The following is a 21,909-nucleotide window of genomic DNA, read 5'->3' as shown; positions in this document are numbered from 1 at the left end:
GTCCCCTGGATGGTGGTAGTAGTGCCCATGGATTACTGTAACAGGAAGATTGAGAATTAGAGCATGGGTTCAGTTAGGAAGGTCCCCAATGTTGCAATGGTGGGGCATGGTGCAAGGCCAAGGAGAAATTGTTGTCCTGGTCACTGTCTGAATCCCCCCTGGAGAAGGATGAAGCTGACTAGGGTGCTGGGAGTAAATGGCCCGGTGCTGCTCATGTTTCTCTGAACCTAGGTGTTCTCAGTACTGAGGTTCCAATACGGAGTATCAGGGCCTCTGGATGCTCCGCAACCATAAGATCCCTTGAGAAAGGGAACTCCTGCATTACCATTGATACACTCAGTACCGTCAAGGAGTGATGGTGCTGACTTGTCAGTACCGATGGTTGTTTATGGGCGGAACATTCTGATGAGAGTTACTTTGACACACTCGGTGCCCAGGGTGGTTTTGTTTGGGCTGATCTCTTAGGGGCAGTATGGTCTCTGTCCTTATCTGTGGTGGGCAGTGCTGTTGCGAGCCTGTGCCCATTGGGTCTTTAGGCACTATGGCAGAGCTCATACTGCAGGGTCCCTGATCTCTCTGGGTACCGCACTTTGGTGCTGTTGGTACTGAATTGACTGAGCATGCTGGAGATCCCCTTGGGATCATCAAGGACTTGGGTTGAGGGCTTGGTGACCTTTTTCTAGAGGCTTTGCAGGGGAGTCAACTGACTTTTTCTGCAATTTCACCCCTCTGGAGGTTGAAGGCTCCAGGTACAATATGCATCCTGGAGAAGCTTTCAGACCAGGGTCAGTCAGTGGCTGAAGTGAGGAGAAATTTTAACTTGAGCTCTCAATTTGCCTTTAGCTGTTGGCAGAAGATGCAATTTTGAGGAATATATCCCTCTTCAAAGCACTGGACACAACAAGACATATTGGGACTGCTTCCTTGCAGGAAAGGTACCTCTTGAAGCTGAAGAAACCAGGCATGCCCCTTTGGCGCAATCCTCACAACAAAAGGCAGGAAACAGTGAAAGAAAAAAGTTGGGTTTTTTTAAACTGAAAAACGGAAACTCTAAACTACTAAAAAGAAACGGAAACTCTAAGAATAGCTACTACTAATACTAAGCACTATCAGTGTAAAGAAGGAAGAGACTACTGCTCACTCCGTTTGAGGCCAAAGGTTGTCGAGAAGGAACTAAGTATCTGCTTGTGCAGCACTAAATAGCTTTGAGGCAAACCATGAGGGAGGGAGAGCACATGTGCAGGCCAAATGGACAATGCTACCAAAATTCTCCAATTAGAGGCAAAAGGGTGCAGATACACTTACAGTAGAGCACCCATAGGGACACTACACAAATAAGAAGTTCTTATTCACACATTGCACAGTCAACCTGTGGAACACATTGCTAGGGTATGTTTTGAAGGCCAAAAGTGTAACTGGGTTAAAAAAAGAATTAGATAAACTCATAGAGGATAGGTCCATCAATGGCTATTGGCCAAGAATACTAGGGACACAACCCTATGCTCTGGATGTCCCTAAGCTTCTGACTGCCAGATTCTGAGACTGGATGCTCATTCCCTCTGAAGCATCTGACATTGGAAGACAGGATACTGGGCTAGATGGACCATTGGTCTGACACAGTATGGCCCTTCTTATGTAGGACATAATGAGGCTTCTTGAGCAATAAACACAGATGCTGTAGATTGTTGTGCACATACAGTTTCAACAGTCACAGACTCGCCTCCCTTTGCAGTCCATGGAGAACTCCATTATAGCACTTCCCTACACGTCCCCTCAACATTCCATGTGGCCACATCCCTACCCCTACCACTCCACATTGGGAGTTACTAAGGACAACCACAGGTTCTCATACACTGACTGTGAAAGCTGTGTGTAGCTAAAATGGATATATATGTTCTTTCCCCTTGTAAAATTCTGTTCCATTAATTTATTAAGTTTTTATTGTTTTTGCTTTTAAATTAGAGAGTTTTCTTTGCACTGGTTTTGTTACTCAATAAAATTCTATTATTTGGAAAATAATTCATCTTTATTAGTTCACAACATATGCTGCAGAATGCCTAGCGGTACTGAAAGCATCCACTCACTTGTGACATTACAGCAAGCAACACAACGTTAGTAAGTGCACTGTCAGTGTTATATTCATAGATGTGCACCAAATACCATAAAATTCCTAACAGGCCCCAAAACAACAGGGCCTGGGAGAGCACAGTATACCACAATGCATTATTGTGTCTCGCTGTTAACCTGCTCTTTCAGGTCCCACCCTGAACTGTATAGCTCCGCATTGAGCTTCTTATCGTCCTTCTGTCTGGCTGTTCATACTCGGGAGACAGCGCTCTACCTCTACCCTGGCAGCAACTTTTCTATTGTACGCCAACGAGAGTGTTACCAAATGCATGGCGGTAGTCACACTTGTTCTTCGTTCCGCAGTCGTGTTGCATGTGTCCCTACATTGACGCACTGGCTTATCGGGGACCCTTGAGGAGGGAGTCTCGTGCATGTCCGCATGGCAGCCGGCTTTTCAGCGGCGTAGGCTGAATGCTCAATGCCTGAGAAGTCACTCTATCCCTACTCGAGGATACGAGTTTTATCGGCGCCGTTCGAGATCCACCATAGCCAGGGCCGTTCTTTCCCTTGTCGAAGTTTCCAGCGTGTGACAGCCATCAAGCACACAGGCTACGGCAGCACTGTAACTCCAGTACGTAACTTGTCCGACACTCTTGGGCCACATGGAGGCTGCAACATTCGTTATGGCGCACCGGGGCGCGATCTCCCCGCCCTCCGGCCCCCTCCCAGCTGGCTCAATCCTCAGCTCCGTCGGTCAAGGCTGTCCGTTAGATACAGTTAATAGCGATTCGCAGGGCGTCTCAACCTGCCTCCAGTGGTGCTGGATCAGTCGTCGTGTTGTGCAGGGCGTCGTTCCATCCGCCCCAGCCTCGCTGTCTGGAGAGGACTGCATCAGACTGGGAATGCGGGAGCTCACCGTAGGTACCACTCTCGCGGATCCAGGGCACAACTGGTCTCTCTCCCGATCAGCCTCCATATCAACGTGTGAGAATTGGAGGGCAGTCGCCTTGCCTTGTCAAGCGTGTCCATCAGCAAATCGCGGGTCACTGTGTTTCGGTGTCTTTACCCGACAACACAAACGGCGGGTATAACCTATATTAAACACAGCAGGGGGCGAACGAGGTTTCTCTTCTTTGCTCGACGAGGCTGCCATGACGTTGGTGGGAACTTTGCATCAGCACATCTGTGTCACTACTAGTTCTTCCTTCTCCAAGGCGCTCGGAATAACGCGGTCGGATCATCTCAGCCGGTCTTTTGCTCCCACGAGTGTTCCTTCGCCCGACAGTCGCCTTGCGCTCTCCGAAGGTGGGGCGCATCACCGCATATGGACTCTTTGCATCCGCGCAGGAACAGGAGTGCCTTCGATGTGCTGTTCTTTCCCAGGTCCGCGAGCCGGGCTCGGTTGCTACGCCTTTCATGATATCCATGAAATGGGTGGATCGCACCCTTCTATGCGTGCCCTCCGTTCCCGTTGATCCTACAAGGTCCCGTAGAAGGTGCGGCAGGGACAGGGCCGCGCTTGATTCTGATCCGCTCCGGCGGTGGGGGGGGCCTCCGGCAGCAGCTGGTTCTCTCAATGCGTCTGGAAACTGTCGTAGCGGACCCTGTTCCTGCCTATTTCCTGGATCTGATCACGCAGAACACATCTCAGCGTGGTCTCCTGCGTGGCTGACTAGGTCGAGTGCATTGCGCTTCCCCAGTGAGGCAAAGGTGCTTCTGGGAAGTAGGAAGCATCTTACAAGGACAACGTAACGGCAGCCAATGAAACGCTTTAAACGTCTGGTGGCGCGGTAGAGCGCTTCCACCCACGATGTGTTCCATCCCAATCGTCCTCGATGACTTTGGTCGCAATCAATGCAGCAGGGCCTTGGCGGCTGTCCTCCTCTCCAGGTTCACTTAGCCGGGCTATCTCCACCTGCCACGCCGGGGAGCGATGTGGCCGTCTGTTCTTCTCAACACCCGATGGGTCTATTATTCTTTAACAGAATCTGGACGTCCTTTAACATCCAGGGGAGCACGCAGTAATAAGCCTTCGAGGGATGATGAAACAATTGGTGTTGTCCCGGCTCCTTATGTTCCCCCCCGTTTGAGCCGCTGGCTACTCTCGTGTTCCGCCTCGTACTGTCCTGGAAGATGGCATCCTGGTGGCCATTTCATTCCTTGCGAATTGGCGTGTGTAGAGCTTGCGCGCGGTCTCGTGGTGGAGCCCCCGTTATACGGTGTTCCATCGGGACATGTCCACCAGAATCAAGTACAATCTTCCCAGTTAGGCCTGTAATCCCCCGCCTTTCGCCCCAAAGTTGTCTTCCGGCCTTCATGTCAACCAGGACATTATTCCTTACCCAGATTTCATCCGAAACTCATTCGCTCACAGGAGGCCAGCAGTTGCATCCTTAGACTGCGTAGGGCGCATCGCCATGTTTATTAAAGCGGACCAACGTTCCGCAAACCCCCAGCTTTGTACCATAGTGACGGTACGCGATTGCGTGCTCTCGTCAGGGTCTCTCGCTCGTGGTGACTCCTGTTACGACCTTTACGACCTGCCCGCGTCTCCTTCGCGGCCATGTAACTGGCACTCTACTAGAGCAGCTTTATCATCAACGGCATTCCTGCGCAGTACGTCTCAGGAAATCGAGCAGGCCAGCGATCTGGTCCTCCCGTGCACTCCTTTGTTTCCATTACGCCTGGCCTAGCAGTCCAGGATGACCGAGCCTTCGGCTCGGCCGTTTCCCGCTGTGACCGTCTCACTGCCGAGACCCACCGCCATGTAAGGCTTGGGAATCTACCTACTGAAGCTGGAATATGAGACATACTTCACAAAGAAAAAACACAGTTACTCACCTTTGAACTGTTGTTCTTCGAGAGTGTTGCTCATATCCATTCCACACCCGCCTCACTCTCACCCACTGTCGCAGTAGCGGCAGAAGAACTGAGGAGCGGGCGGGGCCGACAGGTGGATATATATCCGCCTAGTGGCAGCGCCACCTTAGGGAGCGGCCTGCCGGCCCGCTGGAGTTGCTAGGGTAAAAGTCTTCTGACGAACATGCACGCGCGGCGCGTACACCTACTGGAATGGATATGAGCAACACATCTCGAAGAACAACAGTTACAAAGGTGAGTAACCGTGTTTTAATATCTCAGTCTGGGACAGTTCCTCATATTTGTCACCTAAAAAGAATGGCGCAGATATGGGGATCTCCATCACATCCTATAGAGTGAAGACTGATGCAAAGAATTGATTTAGCTTCTCCTCAATGGCCTTGTCTTCCTTGAATGCTCCTTCAGCCCCTTGATCATCTAGTAGCCCCACAGATTGTTTGGCAATTTTCCTGCATCTGATGGTCTTAAAAAAATTGTTGCTATTGGTTTTTGTGTCTTTTACTAATAGCTCTTCAAATTCTTTTTTGGCCTGCCTAATTATATGTTTACACTTCACTTGCCAGAGTTTATTCTCCTTTCTATTTTCCTCAATATGATATGGCTTCCTGTTTTTAGAGGATTCTTTTTTGCCCCTAACCACTTCTTTTCCTCTGTTGCTTAGCCATGGTGGCACTTTTTTAGTCCTCTTGCTATTATTTTAATAATGGTGTTTTTTAATAATGCGGGCCATAGGACTTCCCTGAATTAATTCCTTAAGTCTAATAGCTGTGCTTGAACTAGAGCATATCTCTTAGAATCCAATCCTGATTTAAAAAGTGCCAATAAAGGAGCATCCTCCACAATCCTTGTTAAGTTCATGCCTCATTTCTCATCTGAATTTGTCTACCTTCAGTTTCTGGCCATTAGATCTTGTTATACCTTTGCTCTCCCTTATCAAATTTCTGCTCCTCGCGAAGGTACTTATGGACTGTGATCAAGTCAACCCTTTATCCCCTTTGATAAGCTAAATAGAATGAGTTCTTTGAATCTCTCATTCTAAGGAATGTTTTCCAATCCTTTATATCATTCTTGTTGCTCTTCTCTGAACCTTCTCCTATTTTCCAACATCCTTCATTAAGTGTGGACACCGGAACTGGACGCAGAATTTCAGGATTGGTTGCAGTGCTAGATACAGAAGTAATATAACTTCTCTACTCTTAACTGATATTCCCGTTTATTCATCCCAGGATCTCATTAGCCCTTTTAGCCATTGCTTTGTACTAGGAGTTCATGTTTAGATAATTATCCATCTTGACCCCTAAGTCTTTTTTTTCCAGAGTTGCTGCTTCCCAGGATAGAATTCACTATTCTTCTTTGAGTGCGTGCTCATGTCAATTCCATTTTAGGTGTGTGCATGCTCACATGCACAGTTGTTGGAGATTTATGCCTTAGCGGTATCTGTGGGGCCGGTTGTGGCGCCCTGTGGAGTGCCGCACGTATGTGGCAGTATATCAGGCCCCTGCCAGCCCTATGCCCTCTCAGTTTCTTCTTACCGGCCGTAATGGTTGGTTGGAGTACCTTGCCTTGCTTCGCAAGAGCACTAGCGGTTTCTTCATAGCCTTTTGCATAGACTTTGTTCTACTGATTGTTGCATGTAGTTCATAGTAGTTAGTTGATAGCGTTAAGTTAGTTAGTCCCTTTTGGGACTTTGCCCTGAGCGGCTTAAAGTTGTGTTTGGCATGCAGCAGGCTGATGCTAATCAGTGAGCCACATGACAGTTGTCTCAAGTTGTCTCAAGCCACAGGAAAGACACGTGTCACATCTGCAAAAACCTTTGCCTTCAGACCTGGTGTCGATCCAAAGGAGGGAGCTTAGATACACTCATTGAAGCCACACCAGGTGCATAAGTATAACTAGTTTTATTACCAAAGTATAATAAGCTTCCCAGCCTTAACGCATTACTAAATATATGCTTTCCAGCAAGCAAGCAAGCAAGAATCAATGCTTATGCCCATTCTGCTACGGACAGTCCCGGACCCTTCAGCCTTGTTCTTGAGGGCTCGTAGCAAGCGCTGCTCCAGCTTGGGGAATTCTTGGGCACCCATAAGGCTAGGGCCCACAGGTAAGACCGTTCATCTAAAGCAATTTGCATAGCCGTTTTTAATTATTACCTCCTTCTAAGCGGGGGGTGGGGGGGGTGGCATATTAACCCACAAGCAGGCTCTGGCAGGAAACTCTGCTGTTTTCTATTCCCACACTTCACAGTCTTCGACCTTGCTTATCTCTTCACTTGTTTATCCAGCCAAGTGGGTGCAAGCCAGCCCGGCCAGTCAAAGCCTGTTCACTACTAGCTCTCCCCGAACCATGCTGTAACAACAGCTCAAAGTAACTTGTGGTCAGCCCCAACACCCAGAAGGAGCGAGATATTCGCTTGAGGGTCCTCCAGATGGAGGCTGCCCCTTTCCCCGTGTCTGAGCCCTCCACCACAGAATCCACACAGAGTACATCAGCCACGGCCTCAACCCAGCACTGCTCCCTTTCGCTGGTGCCAAGGAAGCAGCAGAAGATGCAGAGTCCCTCGGCACCGAAGGACGGACGAAGGACCTATATAAGGCCATGCGCCCACTTTGGGACTTCCTGGGGTGCCGCTGAGGTCGGACCTCCCAGCCCGGCTTGGGACCTGCCCCCCACTCCAGGCAGCGACGGGCTCCCAGCCTATCGTGGGGCCTTCAGTGCCTGAACCGGTCCCAGTGGCTAGACAGCAAAGTCGACCGGCTCTGCATGTGCCATGCCAGGTGACCAAAGCAGCTCCGCCCCCAGCACCAAAGCGCAAGCCCACCAGGGTGCAACATAGCCTGGCAGAACTCCCCCGGTCGCCAGACCGCAGATGCAGGCCCCTGTCACCACAACCTTGGACCCCTTCTAGCCATTGCCAGGTCAGCTCTCCAACAAGATCTCCATCTAGTAGGCAGGGGACTCCGGATTTGAGGCACCGTTCCCTATACCAATGGTACCGGCAATGCTCTGGCTACAGGTCGCCGAGGTGTCAGTCACCCTCTCCCAGGCAGTTTCCCAGGCATCAGTAGCTGTCCTGGAGGGGTCCTTCAGGATCTCGGCACTGGTCTTGTTCAGTCCAGTACTGTTCCTCGGGCAGGCAGTGCTACTCACTGTTATCCCACCGCTCGCCTGCCAGGGTCAGCAAACAGACCCAGGCCTCAACAGCCCCGCCATGGTCGTCAGAGGGACAATGATCAGAGTCAGACTGTGACTTCAGCCTGTCGCCAAGATGGGACAACTCCCACCAATGAGGGAGACCGAGGCAGCACCAGTCGCAATACTGGTGCAGCAGGGACAGTGCCTCCCCACCCCCAGTGGTGGTACTGGATCCCATGAGGCGAGGTGCCGGTGATGCCGGTCCAATACTCCCAGTCCTCCCTGGCTGCATCGGGCAAGCTGGCACTACCAGCACCACAGTCAGAAGGCAGAGGTCAAGGCAGCGCACTGTACCGCACTCTGGCATCGAGGAAACCCTCCTCTGTGAAAGAAGAGGATGACACCCTCCTACAGGTGGTAGAATCTTTGTCATCATCTCTGGACAAGGCAGTCACCAGGCCACCCCACCCTAGCAGTCCCCCGGACAATTCTAAGGTGCACCATGCCCTCCTTAAATGGGTGGGGGAGAACTTTGGTCTGCAAATTGAGGATATCACAGAGGAGGCTGATAACTTCTTCAATGTCATCTCGGTCACCACCCCAGCACAGATTGCATTGCCTGTGCACCCGAGGGTCTTCAAGATAGCCAAATCGTTGTGCCAATCTCCCTTCTCTATTCTGCTGACTTCCTAGAAGGTGGAAAAGAAATATTATGTCCCTGAAGAGGGCTTTTAGTATGTGTACACTCATCCCCCGGCGGCATCACTGGTCGTGTCCACAGTGAATGAGAGGGACAAGCAGGGACAGGTTAGCAGGACACCGAAAAATAAAGACAGTAAGAGGCTGGACTTGCTTAGCCAAAAGTCTTATTCAATGGCCAGCTTGCAGATCTGAGTGTCTAATCACCAGATCAGGCTCTTACCGGAGGAAGGAGAAGGACAGGGGGCCTAAGAGACAGTATCCATTATCTTCCCGTCTGGTGGCATAGCCTGACCCTCCCAAAAATCAGGGAGGCCAGAAGCAGTCGTTTTGAGGGTATGCCCAAGGACGGTGGCCCAGCCAATGTACTGGATCCATCCCCCTCCTTCTTCAAACACCTCCACCCTTTCCAGTTGGCCTGGTCCCAAATAACATCGGACCACTAAGTGCTCAATACCATTTCTTCGGGTTACACCCTGCAGTTTATAGCCGACTATCCCTCCCACCTCCCTTCCCCGTCCCTCTTCAGGGATCTTTCTCATTAGCAACTCTCCAGTCAGAGGTTGAAAACCTCCTGCGTCTGGGGGCAGTGGAAGAGGTTCCTCGGAACATGGAAGGCAGAGAATTCTACTCCCGCTACTTCCTAATTCTGAAGGCAAAAAGGGGCCTCAGACCTATCCTGGACCTGCATTGCGCAACTCAGTCCTCAAGAAGTTTAAGTTCTTCTTTGAGGAGTGTCCCTGTGGGTGTTCCACTTTAGGTGTTTTGGGGCCCTCCGCTTGTAATCAGAGATTTGTAGTAGCAGTGCCCTGGTTGGCTGTGCACGTGCGGTAGCCGTCTCACACCACTCTGGGAAGCTACTTAGAGTGCGCAGCCAACAGTCCCTCAGTTTCTTTTCTACTGCCTTTGGCTTGAGTCAGAGCGACTGGGGATGGGGAGCCCACCTGGACAACACCATCCAGGGACGCTGGTCCCCAGTGGAAACCAACCTACATATAAACATTCTAGAGCTCTGAGCAGTCAGAAAAGCATGCAAACACTTCCTTCTGCTTATTCTCAACAATACCATCAATGTCCTCATGGACAACACAGCCTGTATGTTTTATATAAACCACAAGGTGGAGCTCAATCATACCCTGTCTGCATCAAGGCATTACACCTATGGCAATTGTGCATATCCAACAAGATAGACATTTCTGCAGCTTTCCTGCCAGGACTTCAGAATACCATGGCAGACCAGCTGAGAGACACTTCTCACAAACCCATGAGTGGGGGATGGACTACCTGACCCTCATGACCATATTCAACCGGTGGGGGTTCCCTACTATAGATTTATTTGCAATGGCTCACAATACAAAATGCCTTCAGTATTGTTCCCGAGCAGGGCTTGGTCACCATTCCCTGACTGATGCCCTACTTACAAAATAGGAAACACCATTAATGTACATGTTTCCCCCAATTCCTCTATTGAGCCGGGCGCTACATGAAATCAGACAGGACAAGGCCCGGGTCATGCTTATTGCACTCACATGGCCCAGGCACACGTGGTTCCCATACCTGAAACAGATGGCAGTGAAACACCCTCGAACCCTTCTGCTACTTCCTCACTTCCTGACGCAGGATGGTGGCCATGTCAGTCACCCCAACCTAGCGGTTCTCTGCCTCAAGGCTGGTTACTCAATGGCTAATTGGCCTGGATTAGGATTACTGAGGAGGTTAAAGACATTCTCTTGAGTAGTCGCAAACTGAGCACATGCAAAACATGCTCATAAGTGGGTATATTTCTGCTCCTGTTGTGAGGCTCACCATATGTCTCCTCATTTTGCCCCTCTATCCAGAGTCCTGGACTACATACTAGGTCTTAAAAAGCCAAGCCTCCACAAAGGTACACTTAGCAGCGATCACCTCACTACATGATAAGGTAGATGGAACCATGATCTTCGCTCATCCAACAACTAAACAATTTTTAAAAGGCTTGACCAACATCTACCCTCTCCTAAAACACCCTACTCTGATATGGGACGTTAACCTCATGCTACGCACCTGCATGGAGAAACCATTCAAACCCCTTGCGACTTCCTCATTGCTACATCAGTCAATGAAGATCTCCTTCCTCATTGCGATCACTTCGGCAAGAAGAGTAAGGGAGCTAGGAGCCCTAATGGCACACCCACTGCATACCACATTCCATAAAGACAAAGAGATCCTAAGAGCCCATCCTAAATTTATACCTAAAGCATTTCATTTAAAGCAACCCATTTACTTACCCGTGTTTTTTCCAAAACTGCATGCTGATGCCAGGGAGGCATCCCTTCACACTCTCGACATCCGTATAGCTCTGGTCTTCTACCTAGAAAGAACAAAGACATCTAGAAAATCATCACATCTCTTTCTATCAGTCATAGAGCGATCAAAGGGCGAGGCCATCTCTAAATAAAGACTATCTAAGTGGATTTCTGGCTAAATCTACCTATGCTATCATCAGAGCAACATCCCAGCTCCAGTTGGGGTTCATATGCACTCCACCAGAGCGCTATCCATGTCAGTAGTGTTTCTCAATAATGTACCCATCATAGACATTTGCAAGGCAGCTACCTGGGCCTTGGCCCACACGTTTATCAAACACTGTACCTTGGAACAACATTCCTCTGCCAATACTCAGTTTGGACTCTTGATGCTATCTACCATTAACAATGATACTCTGAAGCCCTGTCTTCCATTGAGGGGTACTACTCTATAGTCACTTAAAGTGGAGCACCCACAGGGACAGTCCTTGAAGAAGAAGAGAAGGTTACTCACCTTGTGCAGTAACTGAGGTTCTTCGAGATGGTTGTCCCTATGGGTGCTCCACTACCTTCCTCCTCCCTTCTACTTCGAAGTTTCACACTGACTCTCTCGGATAGAGAAGGAACTGAGGGACGGTTGGCTGCACACACTAAGTAGCTGCCTGCCGCGGCCAACCAGGGCACTGCTACTGCAAATCTCTGATTACAAGTGCAGGGCACCAGGACACCTAAAGTGGAGCACCCACAGGGACAACCATCTCAAAGAACCTCAGTTACTGCACAAAGGCAGTAACCTTCTCTTTCTCATGGTCCCCCTGGCCTCCATCATTCCCTTCCTGGATCTGGGAGACTGGTATGCCTCCCTCGGTTTAAAAGATGCATACTTCCATATTTCCATTTTCCTGGGGCACCGGGACTTCCGCCGCTTCATGTTCAGCCAGCGCCATTTCCAGTTCATGGCAAAGCCCTTTGGTCTCTCTGAGTGTGTTCACAAAGTGGATAGCACCAGTGGCTGCTTACCTGCAAAGTCAGGGAGTCCAAATCTACCTGTATCTCGATGATTGGTTGATAAGGGGCTGGTCCTCAGATCAGATGCGGAGGCATCTCGATCTGGTCTGTTGCACCTGTTGAGACCTGGGACTAATAATAAGTGAGAAAATGTTAACCTTGACTCCAGTGCAGTGCATAGAATTTATGGGGTGCTACTTGACTTCCCTTGGGCCAGAACCTTCCTTCCTGAGACTTGATTCTAAGCCATGGCGGACCTCATCTCGTCTTTGCATGCCCGAATGCTCACCACCGCCCACTCGTGCCTGAGACTGTTAGGTCACATGGCGGCATGCACTTATGTGGTCTGGCATGTGTGACTCTGCCTCAGACCCCTACAGGTGTGGCTGGTGTCAGTCTATGTCCCCAACTAGCACAGCATGGACCAGGTGCTCAGGATTCCAGACAGAGTACTGTCGTCTCTCGCCTGGGGGTAAGATCCCACATTGATGTTGGAAGGAGTCCCCTTCACAGTCCCAGTCTCATCGGTGACTCTTGTATCCGATGCTTCAGACCTGGGATGGGGAGCCTACCTGGGCAATCTCAGTACGCATGGTTGTTGATCCAGTCATGATCGATCCCTGCACATCAACGTCAGGGAACTCAGGGAAGTTCACCTAGCCTGCCAGGCCTTTCTGGCTTACATACAAGGCACGGTGGTTCAGATCCTGATGGACAGCACGGCCACGGTCTTCTATATCAATAGACATCATAGGGGCAGGTCATCTGCCCTCTGCCAAGAAGCCCTCCGACTCTGGGACTTCTGTCTGCAGCACAAGGTCCATCTCCTAGCTGCTCACCTGCCGGGGCCAAGAATGCTTGGGCAGACCGCCTCAGAAGGACATTTTGTCTTGCCACGAGTGGTCCCTTCATCTGGAGGTGGTCACTTCTGTCTTCCACAAGGGGCCAACTCCCTGCATTCACCTATTCATGTCCAGGCAGAACAGAAATTGCCAAGTTTTCTGCTCATTTCAGGGCATGGACAAAGGATCCCTGTCAGAGGCCTTCCTGCTCCAGTGGTCGAGGGCTCTGATGTATGCCTTCCTTTGGGTGCCATTGCGTCCCAAGATCCTCATGAAGACAGGGCAAAGGTCATCCTCATAGTGCTGGCACGGTTGTGCCAACAGCGGTTCAGCAGTGTCGCCTCTCAGTGGCGACCCCATTCCAGCTGCTGCTCAGGGTGGACTTGTCCCAAAACCATGGCATTCTTCTGCACTCGAACCTGGTGGTGCTGCATCTGATGGCTTGGCTGCTGCGTGGCTAAATGTGCAGGTACACAGTGTTCAGCCGAGGTTCAGCAAGTCTTGTTGGGAAGTAGAAAGCCCTCCATTAGAGTGACCTACATGATCAAGTGGAAGCAGTTCATCTGCTGGATTGTGGATAAAGGTGTCAACCCCAAGCGAACTTCGTTGCGGCTCATTCTAGACTACTGTCTGCATCTCGAGCTCCAGGGCATGTCCCTCTCATTAATCAAGGTCCATTTTGCTGCCATCTCAGCCTTCCACCTACCATTTGAGGGCAGGTCAGTTTTCGCTTAGGATGCCACAGCCAGATTCTTTAAGGGCCTGAAGAGCATCTACTCACATGTCAGGGATCCTTTGCCTCCATGGGATTTGAATCTGGTGCTGTCGTGGCTCATGGGTCCCCCTTTGAGCCTCTGGTTTCTTGCTCCCTCCTTTTCCTTTCCTGGAAGATTTTGTTCCTGGTAGTGGTGACATTGGCCTGCTGGGTATCTGAGATTTGTGCCTTCATCTCAGAACCAGTGTTCACTCTAATGTGCGGAATGAATTTTGTTATTTGCACCAATATGGAGGTGAGGTGCGACACATCACCTCCATATTGGTGTACATAATAAAATTAATGCGGCAGGAGGGGTTGAGGGGTTTGGCATGTGGGGAGGGGCTCAGGGCTGGAGCAGAGGGCTGAGGTTCAGGAGGGGGTGAGGGCTCTGGCTGGGGGTGCGGGCTCTGAGATGGGGCTGGGGATTAGGGGTTTGGGATGCAGGAGGGGGCTGGAGCAGTGGGTTGAAGTGTGGGGGGAGTGAGGGCTCAGGCTGGAGATGAGGGGTTTTGGGTGCAGGCTGCCCTGGGTCTATGGCGGGGAGAGAGGACTCCCCACAGCTTTCTCTCCCTGCAGCTTTCTCTCCAAGCAGCAGCAGCAGCACCTGGTCTGAGGGGTGGGGAGAGAGGTGGCTCTCCCCACCGTGGCAGCTCCTGGGCTGGGGCCACAGAATAGGCGCCTCTTCCCCATCCATGGCAGGTCTGGGGCTGGGCTGGGCTGGGTTGGATTGTGGACCCTCTCCCCCTGTCTGCAGCAGGTCCGGCGGGAGCCTGGGGTGGATTGGGGCCAGGGGAAAGTCACCTCTCTCTCGTCCATGGCAGGTCTGAGGGTGCTGGACTGGGGTTGTGGGAGGGGTGCCTCTCCCCCGGCTGCAGCAAATCTGCCTGCAGTACAGGCCACCGGTGATGGTCCGCCGCTTTGGTCTCCTTGAGGAAGCCTGGAGTGGCGGACTGTCCCTCACTGGTGGCCGGAGGAGCAGCAGCAGCTATTGGCTCCTTTGTGTCATTTGCAAACTTTACCAGGAGTTCTTTGTTTTCTTCCAGGTCTCTGATAAAAAATTTAAATAGCAGAGGACCGAGAATTTATCCCATTAGAAACATATGCGCTTGATGATGATTCCCTGTTTACAATTATGTTTTGAAACCTATCAGCCAGTTTTTAATATATTTAACGTGTGCCGTGTTAATTTAGTATCTTTTTAGTTTCTTAATCCAAATGTCTTGTAGTACCAAGTCAGATGTCTTGCAGAAGTGTAAATACAGTAACTCCTCACTTAACGTTGTAGTTATGTTCCTGAAAAATGCGACTTTAAGCGAAACGATATTAAGCTAATCCAATTTCCCCATAAGAATTAATGTAAATGGGGGGGGCTAGGTTCCAGGGAAATCTGTTTTCACCAGACAAAAAACTGTACGCACACACACACGCACGCACACTATAAATTCTAAACAAACAATTTAATACTGTACACAGCAATGATGATTGCGAAGCTTGGTTGAGGTGGTGAAGTCAGAGGGTGGGATATTTCCCAGGGAATGCCTTACTGCTAAATGACGAACTAGCAGTTGGCTGAGCCCTGAAAGGGTTAACACGTTGTTAATGTAGCCTCACACTCTACCAAGGCAGCATGAATGGAGGGAGGGGAGACAGCATGGCAGACAGAGACACACACTCTGAGGGTGTGGGGGAGAGAGAGAGAAGCACATTGCCCCTTTGAGTATGCTGACACCACTCTAAGTACGTTGCCTTTAAAAAGATCAGGAAGTTGAGACAGCAGCTGGGCCAGCAAGCTTTCTCCATCCTGAGCCCTTTCCTGTCCCCACCCTGCTGTATATGGAGAAGGAGTAAGCAGGGGGCAGGAGTAGGGGGGAGGGAGGCACCCTGACATTAGCCTCCATCTCTCCTCCCTCCCCTGCACAGCAAGCAGAAGGCTCCTGAGAGCAGCTACAAGGCAGAGGGCAGGAGCAGCACATAGCAGTGGGGGGGAGGGACAGCTGACCTGCTGGCAATTGGTAGCCTGCTGGGCGGCGGCTGCTGCACAGGGAATTTAGGGGTGCGGGGAGCTCATAGGGGGGCTGCCGATCCACCCTGGTTCCAAGCCCCCACCAGCTAGCTGCAACAGGCTGCTCTTCCTGCAAGCAGTGGACAAAGCAGGCAGCTGCCAAATGACATTATAAGGGAGCATTACACAACTTTAACCGAGCATGTTCTCTAATTGATTAGCAACGAAACAACATTACCCGGGACAACTTTTAGATGAGGAGTTACTGTATATTTCATCAACACTATTACCTTTATTAGTCAAAGCTGAAATCTCACTTAAAAAAAATGAAGTTAGTTTTGATAAGATTTGTTTTCCTTAAATCCATTTTGATTGGCATTATTTATATTATCCTCTTTTAAGTCTTTATTTATCGAGCTCCATATTAGCTATTCCATTATTTTGTCCAGGATCATAGTCAGTCTGACAGGCTTGTAATGACCTAGGTTGTGTCATTTACCCTTTTAAAATATTGGCACGACATTAGCTTTCTTCCAGTCCGATGGAACTTCCACAGTGTTCCAAGACTTATTAAAAATCAACCATAATGGTCCAGAGAGCTCCACTGTAAGTTCTTTTAAAACTCTTGGATGCATGTTATCTGGACTTGCTAATTTTAAGAATGTTTAAGGTTAGTAGCTGCTTTTTAGCAACCTCCTGAATCACTCTTGAAATGGAAGGTATTCATCATCATAGGATAAAAATAAATTATCTGTATTTTGAAAAAAGCCAAATGAACAGAAGTATGTATCAAACACTTCTGCCTTTTCTGCATTATTATTAACAATTCTGCCATGTCTAGCTATTAGTTGACCCATTGTTAGGGTACCATTGCTAGGGTTCCTTTTGTTCTAGAAATACATTAAAAAATGACAGCTTATTGTCCTTAACTCTGCTGGCCAGAGATTTCTCCTTGTGTCCTTTTGCTTCTCTTTCCAATTTTCTACAGCTCTAGCTTCTAATTTATATTAATTATTTTTTCCATTTCTGTGGTTTTTTTTTATTTTTGACTGCTGCTTTCTCTTCATTGCTAAACAAGAGGTTTGTTTCTTTGTTTTAAATACCAGTGTAGCCCTCTTTCTCAATTGTGGAATTTCTGGGTTTTTTGAGCATCTAGTAAAATATTCTTAAACATTTCTTAATTATTGTTCAGATTTTTCTTTTTAAATTATTTCTTCTGGCTGATTCAGCTTATAATTGTTTTCAATTTAGAGAAATTGGCATTTTAAAAGCACCAAGTATCCATATGACTGGTTTGGAGTATATTCTGTTTGCACATAACAGATGTAATTAAGCCTTGAGCACTTGGACCTACGCAGCTACTAATTTTTTAGATCTGTGATTAATTCCTCTTTATCTGTCAAGATAGGTTCTAATATATAATTTCTTTTTGTTAGAAGTGACACTTTTTGAATTAGGAAATTGTCATCTATAATATTTAAAAATTCCAAAGATGTTTTACTACTGGCAACATGAGAAGTCCAGAACATGTCACTCAGATTGAATCCCCCATATTAACACATTTTATTCCTTACACATTATAAGATAGATTCTTAAGGGAGCTAGTCATACAGTTCTCTAGTGTGATTTGGTGAACTGTAGCAGACACCAGCTAGTACCCCATGTTGTGCTTTATATGTTAGAACATTGATTCATAAGCATTCAAAATCATTTGCTTCTGAGTCATTGGTGACTCAGGAATGGGTAATGCTGTTTTTGACATTAAAATGTCAAATTAGGCTACCTGTAAGTGTTCACCAATGCAAGTAAGGATTGTACTACCCAGAATTTATAAGCATATGCTTATGAGCTTTGCTTACCAGTAGAGGGCAGATTTTTCCTGCAGTAAGATTTTACTTTGAAAAAATCCTCTTCTTACACAGTGTTTCTGACACTGAAATGTATCAAGTATTGATAATTGTTTAATGTTTTAACTTGCTTTTCATATTTTCTTAAAATGTTCACTCATTATAACAATGAAGACCCAAGTAAATGCATTATTTCCATTCCTTACTTTTAGACAAGTTATATTCATCTTAAATTCTATTTCTGGAACTTCTCTGGGATTTTATACTGTCAGTATAGCTCTCTGTATTCAAATATTTTAATGAAGAGTGAAACACAAAGATACTGTTTTCACTTTCCACTTCCAGAAAATTATTTCAACTTGTTAAGGATAAAATATATACTAATATCAAAGGGTTCCGTAAGGAAAAACCTCAAAATCTACTTTAATAGTGTTAGTGTATACCATTTAAGCTCCATGTTGGTGTTGCATGAGGTGATTTGCTAAAAGAGCAATTGAACAAGCAGGGTCCCCTGCCAACCCTTTGTGGTGTGGGAAGTGGGGATCCCAGCACTGGCTGTGCGTAGGCCACTGAGGAAGGTGGTGTTCATGTAGGCCACAGGAAGGGGCCATGGGATCGGTGAATACACAAATCAAATGGCTTATCACCTTGTGCAAGTGGACTGGATGGGCTGTAGCTGCTGTTTGAATCAAGACTGATAGGGTGAAATCCACCATCTCTATACATTTCAGCTGTATTTAACTGACTTGTGTGAGACAAAAATAGCATCAGTCTGAATGAAAAAAAAAATGGTATACAGTTTACCAATATAATGTGGTGTAGCAGCCTTGAGAGATTATTTCTATAATGTTTAGTTTGACAGATAAAGTAACTGGCTGTTTAGATAAAACTATTAAATAGTTGTAATTTTTAAATTTCCTTCTGTAAAGGGCTTCAGGCATATCTATTAGCGTCCAGGGAGACTGTTTTACTCGCACTGATTCGGGATGGTATTTAAGCGTGAGCCTGGCTTTAAGCATGTGAGTACTAACTCTTTGAGACTAACTCTTGTCTCAAAGTCTCACATCAAGTCTACTATGCTTTAGAATGAGGGTAGATAAGACCTTTTGGGGAACCTCATAATACGATTCTTTAGTAGCAAGACCTGTTGCTAGTAAGCAGGATTAGATGAAATCGGTGAGAAGTTTTTCATGGAAAAGTTTTAGCTAGTTTGTTTTGTGCAGATTTTGAGTTCATTGTCCATGACATTTTGAAGACACAAATTTTCCATTTTTGCAGATCATATGGTGAAATACAATTGTAACTTTACAATTTTGTTGAGTCTCAATCATCTTTGGCAAGTTTGACTTGTTGGCAAGGGGATTGATAGACTATATGCAGAAAGTCACATGCACATTTATTATAATACACAAAAAACTTCAGAAACAGTTAAGTCTGCTACACATGCAACATATATCCACAAAAAGAAAGAAAATGAAAAGTTAAGCCGTCTAACAATACATAGTCTCTATTTCTCTACCCTCAAACACACACTCACCATTATCTTAACACAGATAAAGCACTGCAAACTTAACTCTGCCCCCCTTTTACCCTTCTACGCATACCCGACCCTAGTAGTTGTGGATGTTTGGTGCTGTAGTAGGTTATATTGTGAAAGGATAGGTTGGTAAAGAGTTGTCTGTAGAATGACAATTAGAAAGTGGCATCTTCTTGGTGTCAGAGTTCAGGTTGTGGTGCACTGTCAGTGGTGAATGGTATTTAAATGGTCAGGTTTAAACATGACAATTAGGGTCCAATTCTGAGCTCTTGTTTATAAATTTGAGCTCTAGAAAAACTCACATTAGCCCCAATTATGTCTTTTTAAAAATTTGACTATTTAAACTCTTAAGAAGTTTTAAGAGGCTGTTTTAAAACTTCTTGGCTGAACAGTTTTTACTAAAATATTTTGTATGTGTACATGTTAAATGTTATTGAGCCTGGCACACAGGCTTTCATTTAATTCCACAGAAGCATAGATTTTAGGAGGCATGCTGTGATCTAGAAAGACCATTTTTTGTGATTTCTCCCTTAGCATGTGTTAAGATTATTCATTTTCCACATTCGCTGAAACAAATCTAACTCCAGTAATTATTCAAGTTCTAATTTCTTTTTAATTTTTTTCTTTTAGTTCAAAAAACATCGTTCTTCCCATCTGCACACAAACAACTTTGCAAAATCTGTGGTAAACCTTGTAGATGCAGTAAGTATCATTATGGTTCCTAAAAACTGTGTCACTGAGTTGATTATTTAAGTCATTATATGGAAAGTTGGCTTTACAGACATTAGGATGAAAATAAATGAAATCAGCACTTGTTAAATGGTTAAAAAATAATTTTACAGTTTCCCTGCAGAGGATTGACTTGGGCTGCTATGTAGAAAGTGTTCCTATTTGTGAGAAACCACAGATTTATTCTTGGTATTTTCTCAAAGATTGCAGCTGCCACAAATTTGCCCTCTGGGGGAACTCAGAACTGTGAAGGAGCTTTCCGGAATCACTGTTGAATAGTTAGATTTAATCAAGCTTTGAGATATACGGATAGATAATCTCTCTCTCTCTAATATATAAAAGCCTGCAGTGCTCCTAACTGCCACAAGTAGGCAATGCTGTGAGCACAGCTCATGGAAAATACAAATATCTGATGGGGGTATAACAGAAGCGTGTGAATAAGCATTTTCATTTCAGTAATATAAAAAGCCTCTTGTGAAGGAACATCTTTATAAGTGAGAGGGATGGAGAACGTTTAACAGAATTCACAGCGTGCCTAGTACATACACGTATGATAAGAAATGAACTGGTTTTGTATGAAACATATTCTATAAACTGACAACAAAACTGGAGATAAAACATATGCTTTCTCTCTCCCAGTTATACATATAACTACTGCACACAGTTTTGGGGTTATGTGGCATACTGAAAGAAGAATAGATCTCTGTGCATTGATTTGACAGCTTCTTAAAGGAAAGCATTCTCACATGTCTGAATAGTATCAGTGTTTTCCCCTTAAAAGCTCATATTTAGATATATTTGGCCATGTTTTGCCCTTGTATTTGCCTATAATGGAAACCAGTAGGAACCATGAAGCTCAGAAATTAATCCCGTTTCAGCTATCAGTTCTGAAGCAATGTGACTTTTTGTATATTGTGAGTAAATTCAGGAAAAGGAAACACATCCAGACCTAATAAGCGGTTTTCTCCAACACAGAGGGGAAGGGCTGAGAATCATCAGCCCCATCTTGCAGTAGCCAGTGTGGAAGTGCACCAGGACTGCTGCTGCAGGATATTAGCAGGAATAGTAGCCAGTAGCCATTACTAAGGCTACCGTTTAGTCATGGGTGTTTTTAGTAAAAGTCATGGACAGGTCACAGGCAATAAACAAAAATTCACAGCCGTGACTTGCCCATGACTTATACTATAAATACCCCTGACTAAATTTTGAGGGGAGGGAGGGGCACGCTGCTGGAGGGGCTGAGGAGTCACTCCGGGAGACGGGGCCAGTGGCACCAGATGCTGGGGGCAGCTGAGCTGCGGCTGCTCTGGCTGCCTCTGGGACCACTGCTGGGGTGGGGGTGGGGGGCTGCTGCCTGGTGGAGGGTAGTGGCACCGGCTGCGGAGGGCAGCCCTAGGACTGCTGCTGGGGGCCGCCGAGCAGCAGCTGCTCCATCTGCCTCCAGGACTGTTGCTCAGGTAGTCCCTGGGGCCAACTGCACCCTGGACCAGCCGCATTGGCCACTGGTTGGGTGGTCCCAGGGGCCACCCAAGCAGTGGCCAGTGCGGCTGGTCTGGGGGCTGCTCCAGCAACGGCTGACTGCAGGGTCACTTCAGCAGTGGCTGGTGTTTCTGTCCCTGGGGCCACCTGAGCAGCTGGCCCTGGGATCAGCCACACTGGGGGAACCAGACATGTCTAAGTTTAGACCACGCTGAACCTGTGCTACATGAACTTCACACGGCAGGCGCTGTAAAAAGTTGGACACTTACCAGAGTAGATGACTGCAGAGCTGAATTCTGCAATACGAAATGGTCTGTGGAACTACTACTACATTAAAGTTCTTTATCCCAGCACTGCACACAATAGTACCATACTGATGCTGCTGTATTATGGAGCTTCCATTGACCCAGGATTTCTCCCAAATATTCTTTTGAATTTGATTAATACTCAGTACACGGGACTTCAACACATAACCAGTAGAAGATGCTGTTTAGGAGTCATGTTCTGACATGAAATATTTGCAACTTTTTAAAATTTGGAGATAGAAAATAAATATGTACTTCACATCACTGTGTCAGTAGGCTTGAGATGCTTGTGATGGGGTGCAGTCTGGGAGCTGTGAGAGCGCACTGTGACTCTGTTAGA

General features: G+C 47.3%; 1 protein-coding gene across 7 annotated transcripts in view; it reads left to right on the top strand.

The window, feature by feature from the left end:
- The window catches only part of ADAM23 (ADAM metallopeptidase domain 23), a 215,704-nt gene that overhangs the window by 101,864 nt on the left and 91,931 nt on the right, over positions 1 to 21,909 (top strand). For all 7 annotated transcript variants that reach the window (XR_012656623.1, XM_075069983.1, XM_075069981.1 and 4 more), the window contains exon 10: positions 19,687 to 19,758. Coding sequence is in view for 6 of the 7 variants with exons in the window: in XM_075069983.1 (XP_074926084.1) it covers positions 19,687 to 19,758 (72 nt within the window). In the remaining variant the exon portion in view is untranslated. The remainder of the gene's footprint in view (positions 1 to 19,686; positions 19,759 to 21,909) is intronic.

This window comes from Chelonoidis abingdonii, chromosome 10 (genome assembly GCF_003597395.2).
Source record: "Chelonoidis abingdonii isolate Lonesome George chromosome 10, CheloAbing_2.0, whole genome shotgun sequence".
Classification (NCBI taxonomy): domain Eukaryota; kingdom Metazoa; phylum Chordata; order Testudines; family Testudinidae; genus Chelonoidis; species Chelonoidis abingdonii.
The sequence above is the reverse complement of the archived record's forward strand: the minus strand, read 5'-3'. Positions and strand labels throughout refer to the sequence as shown.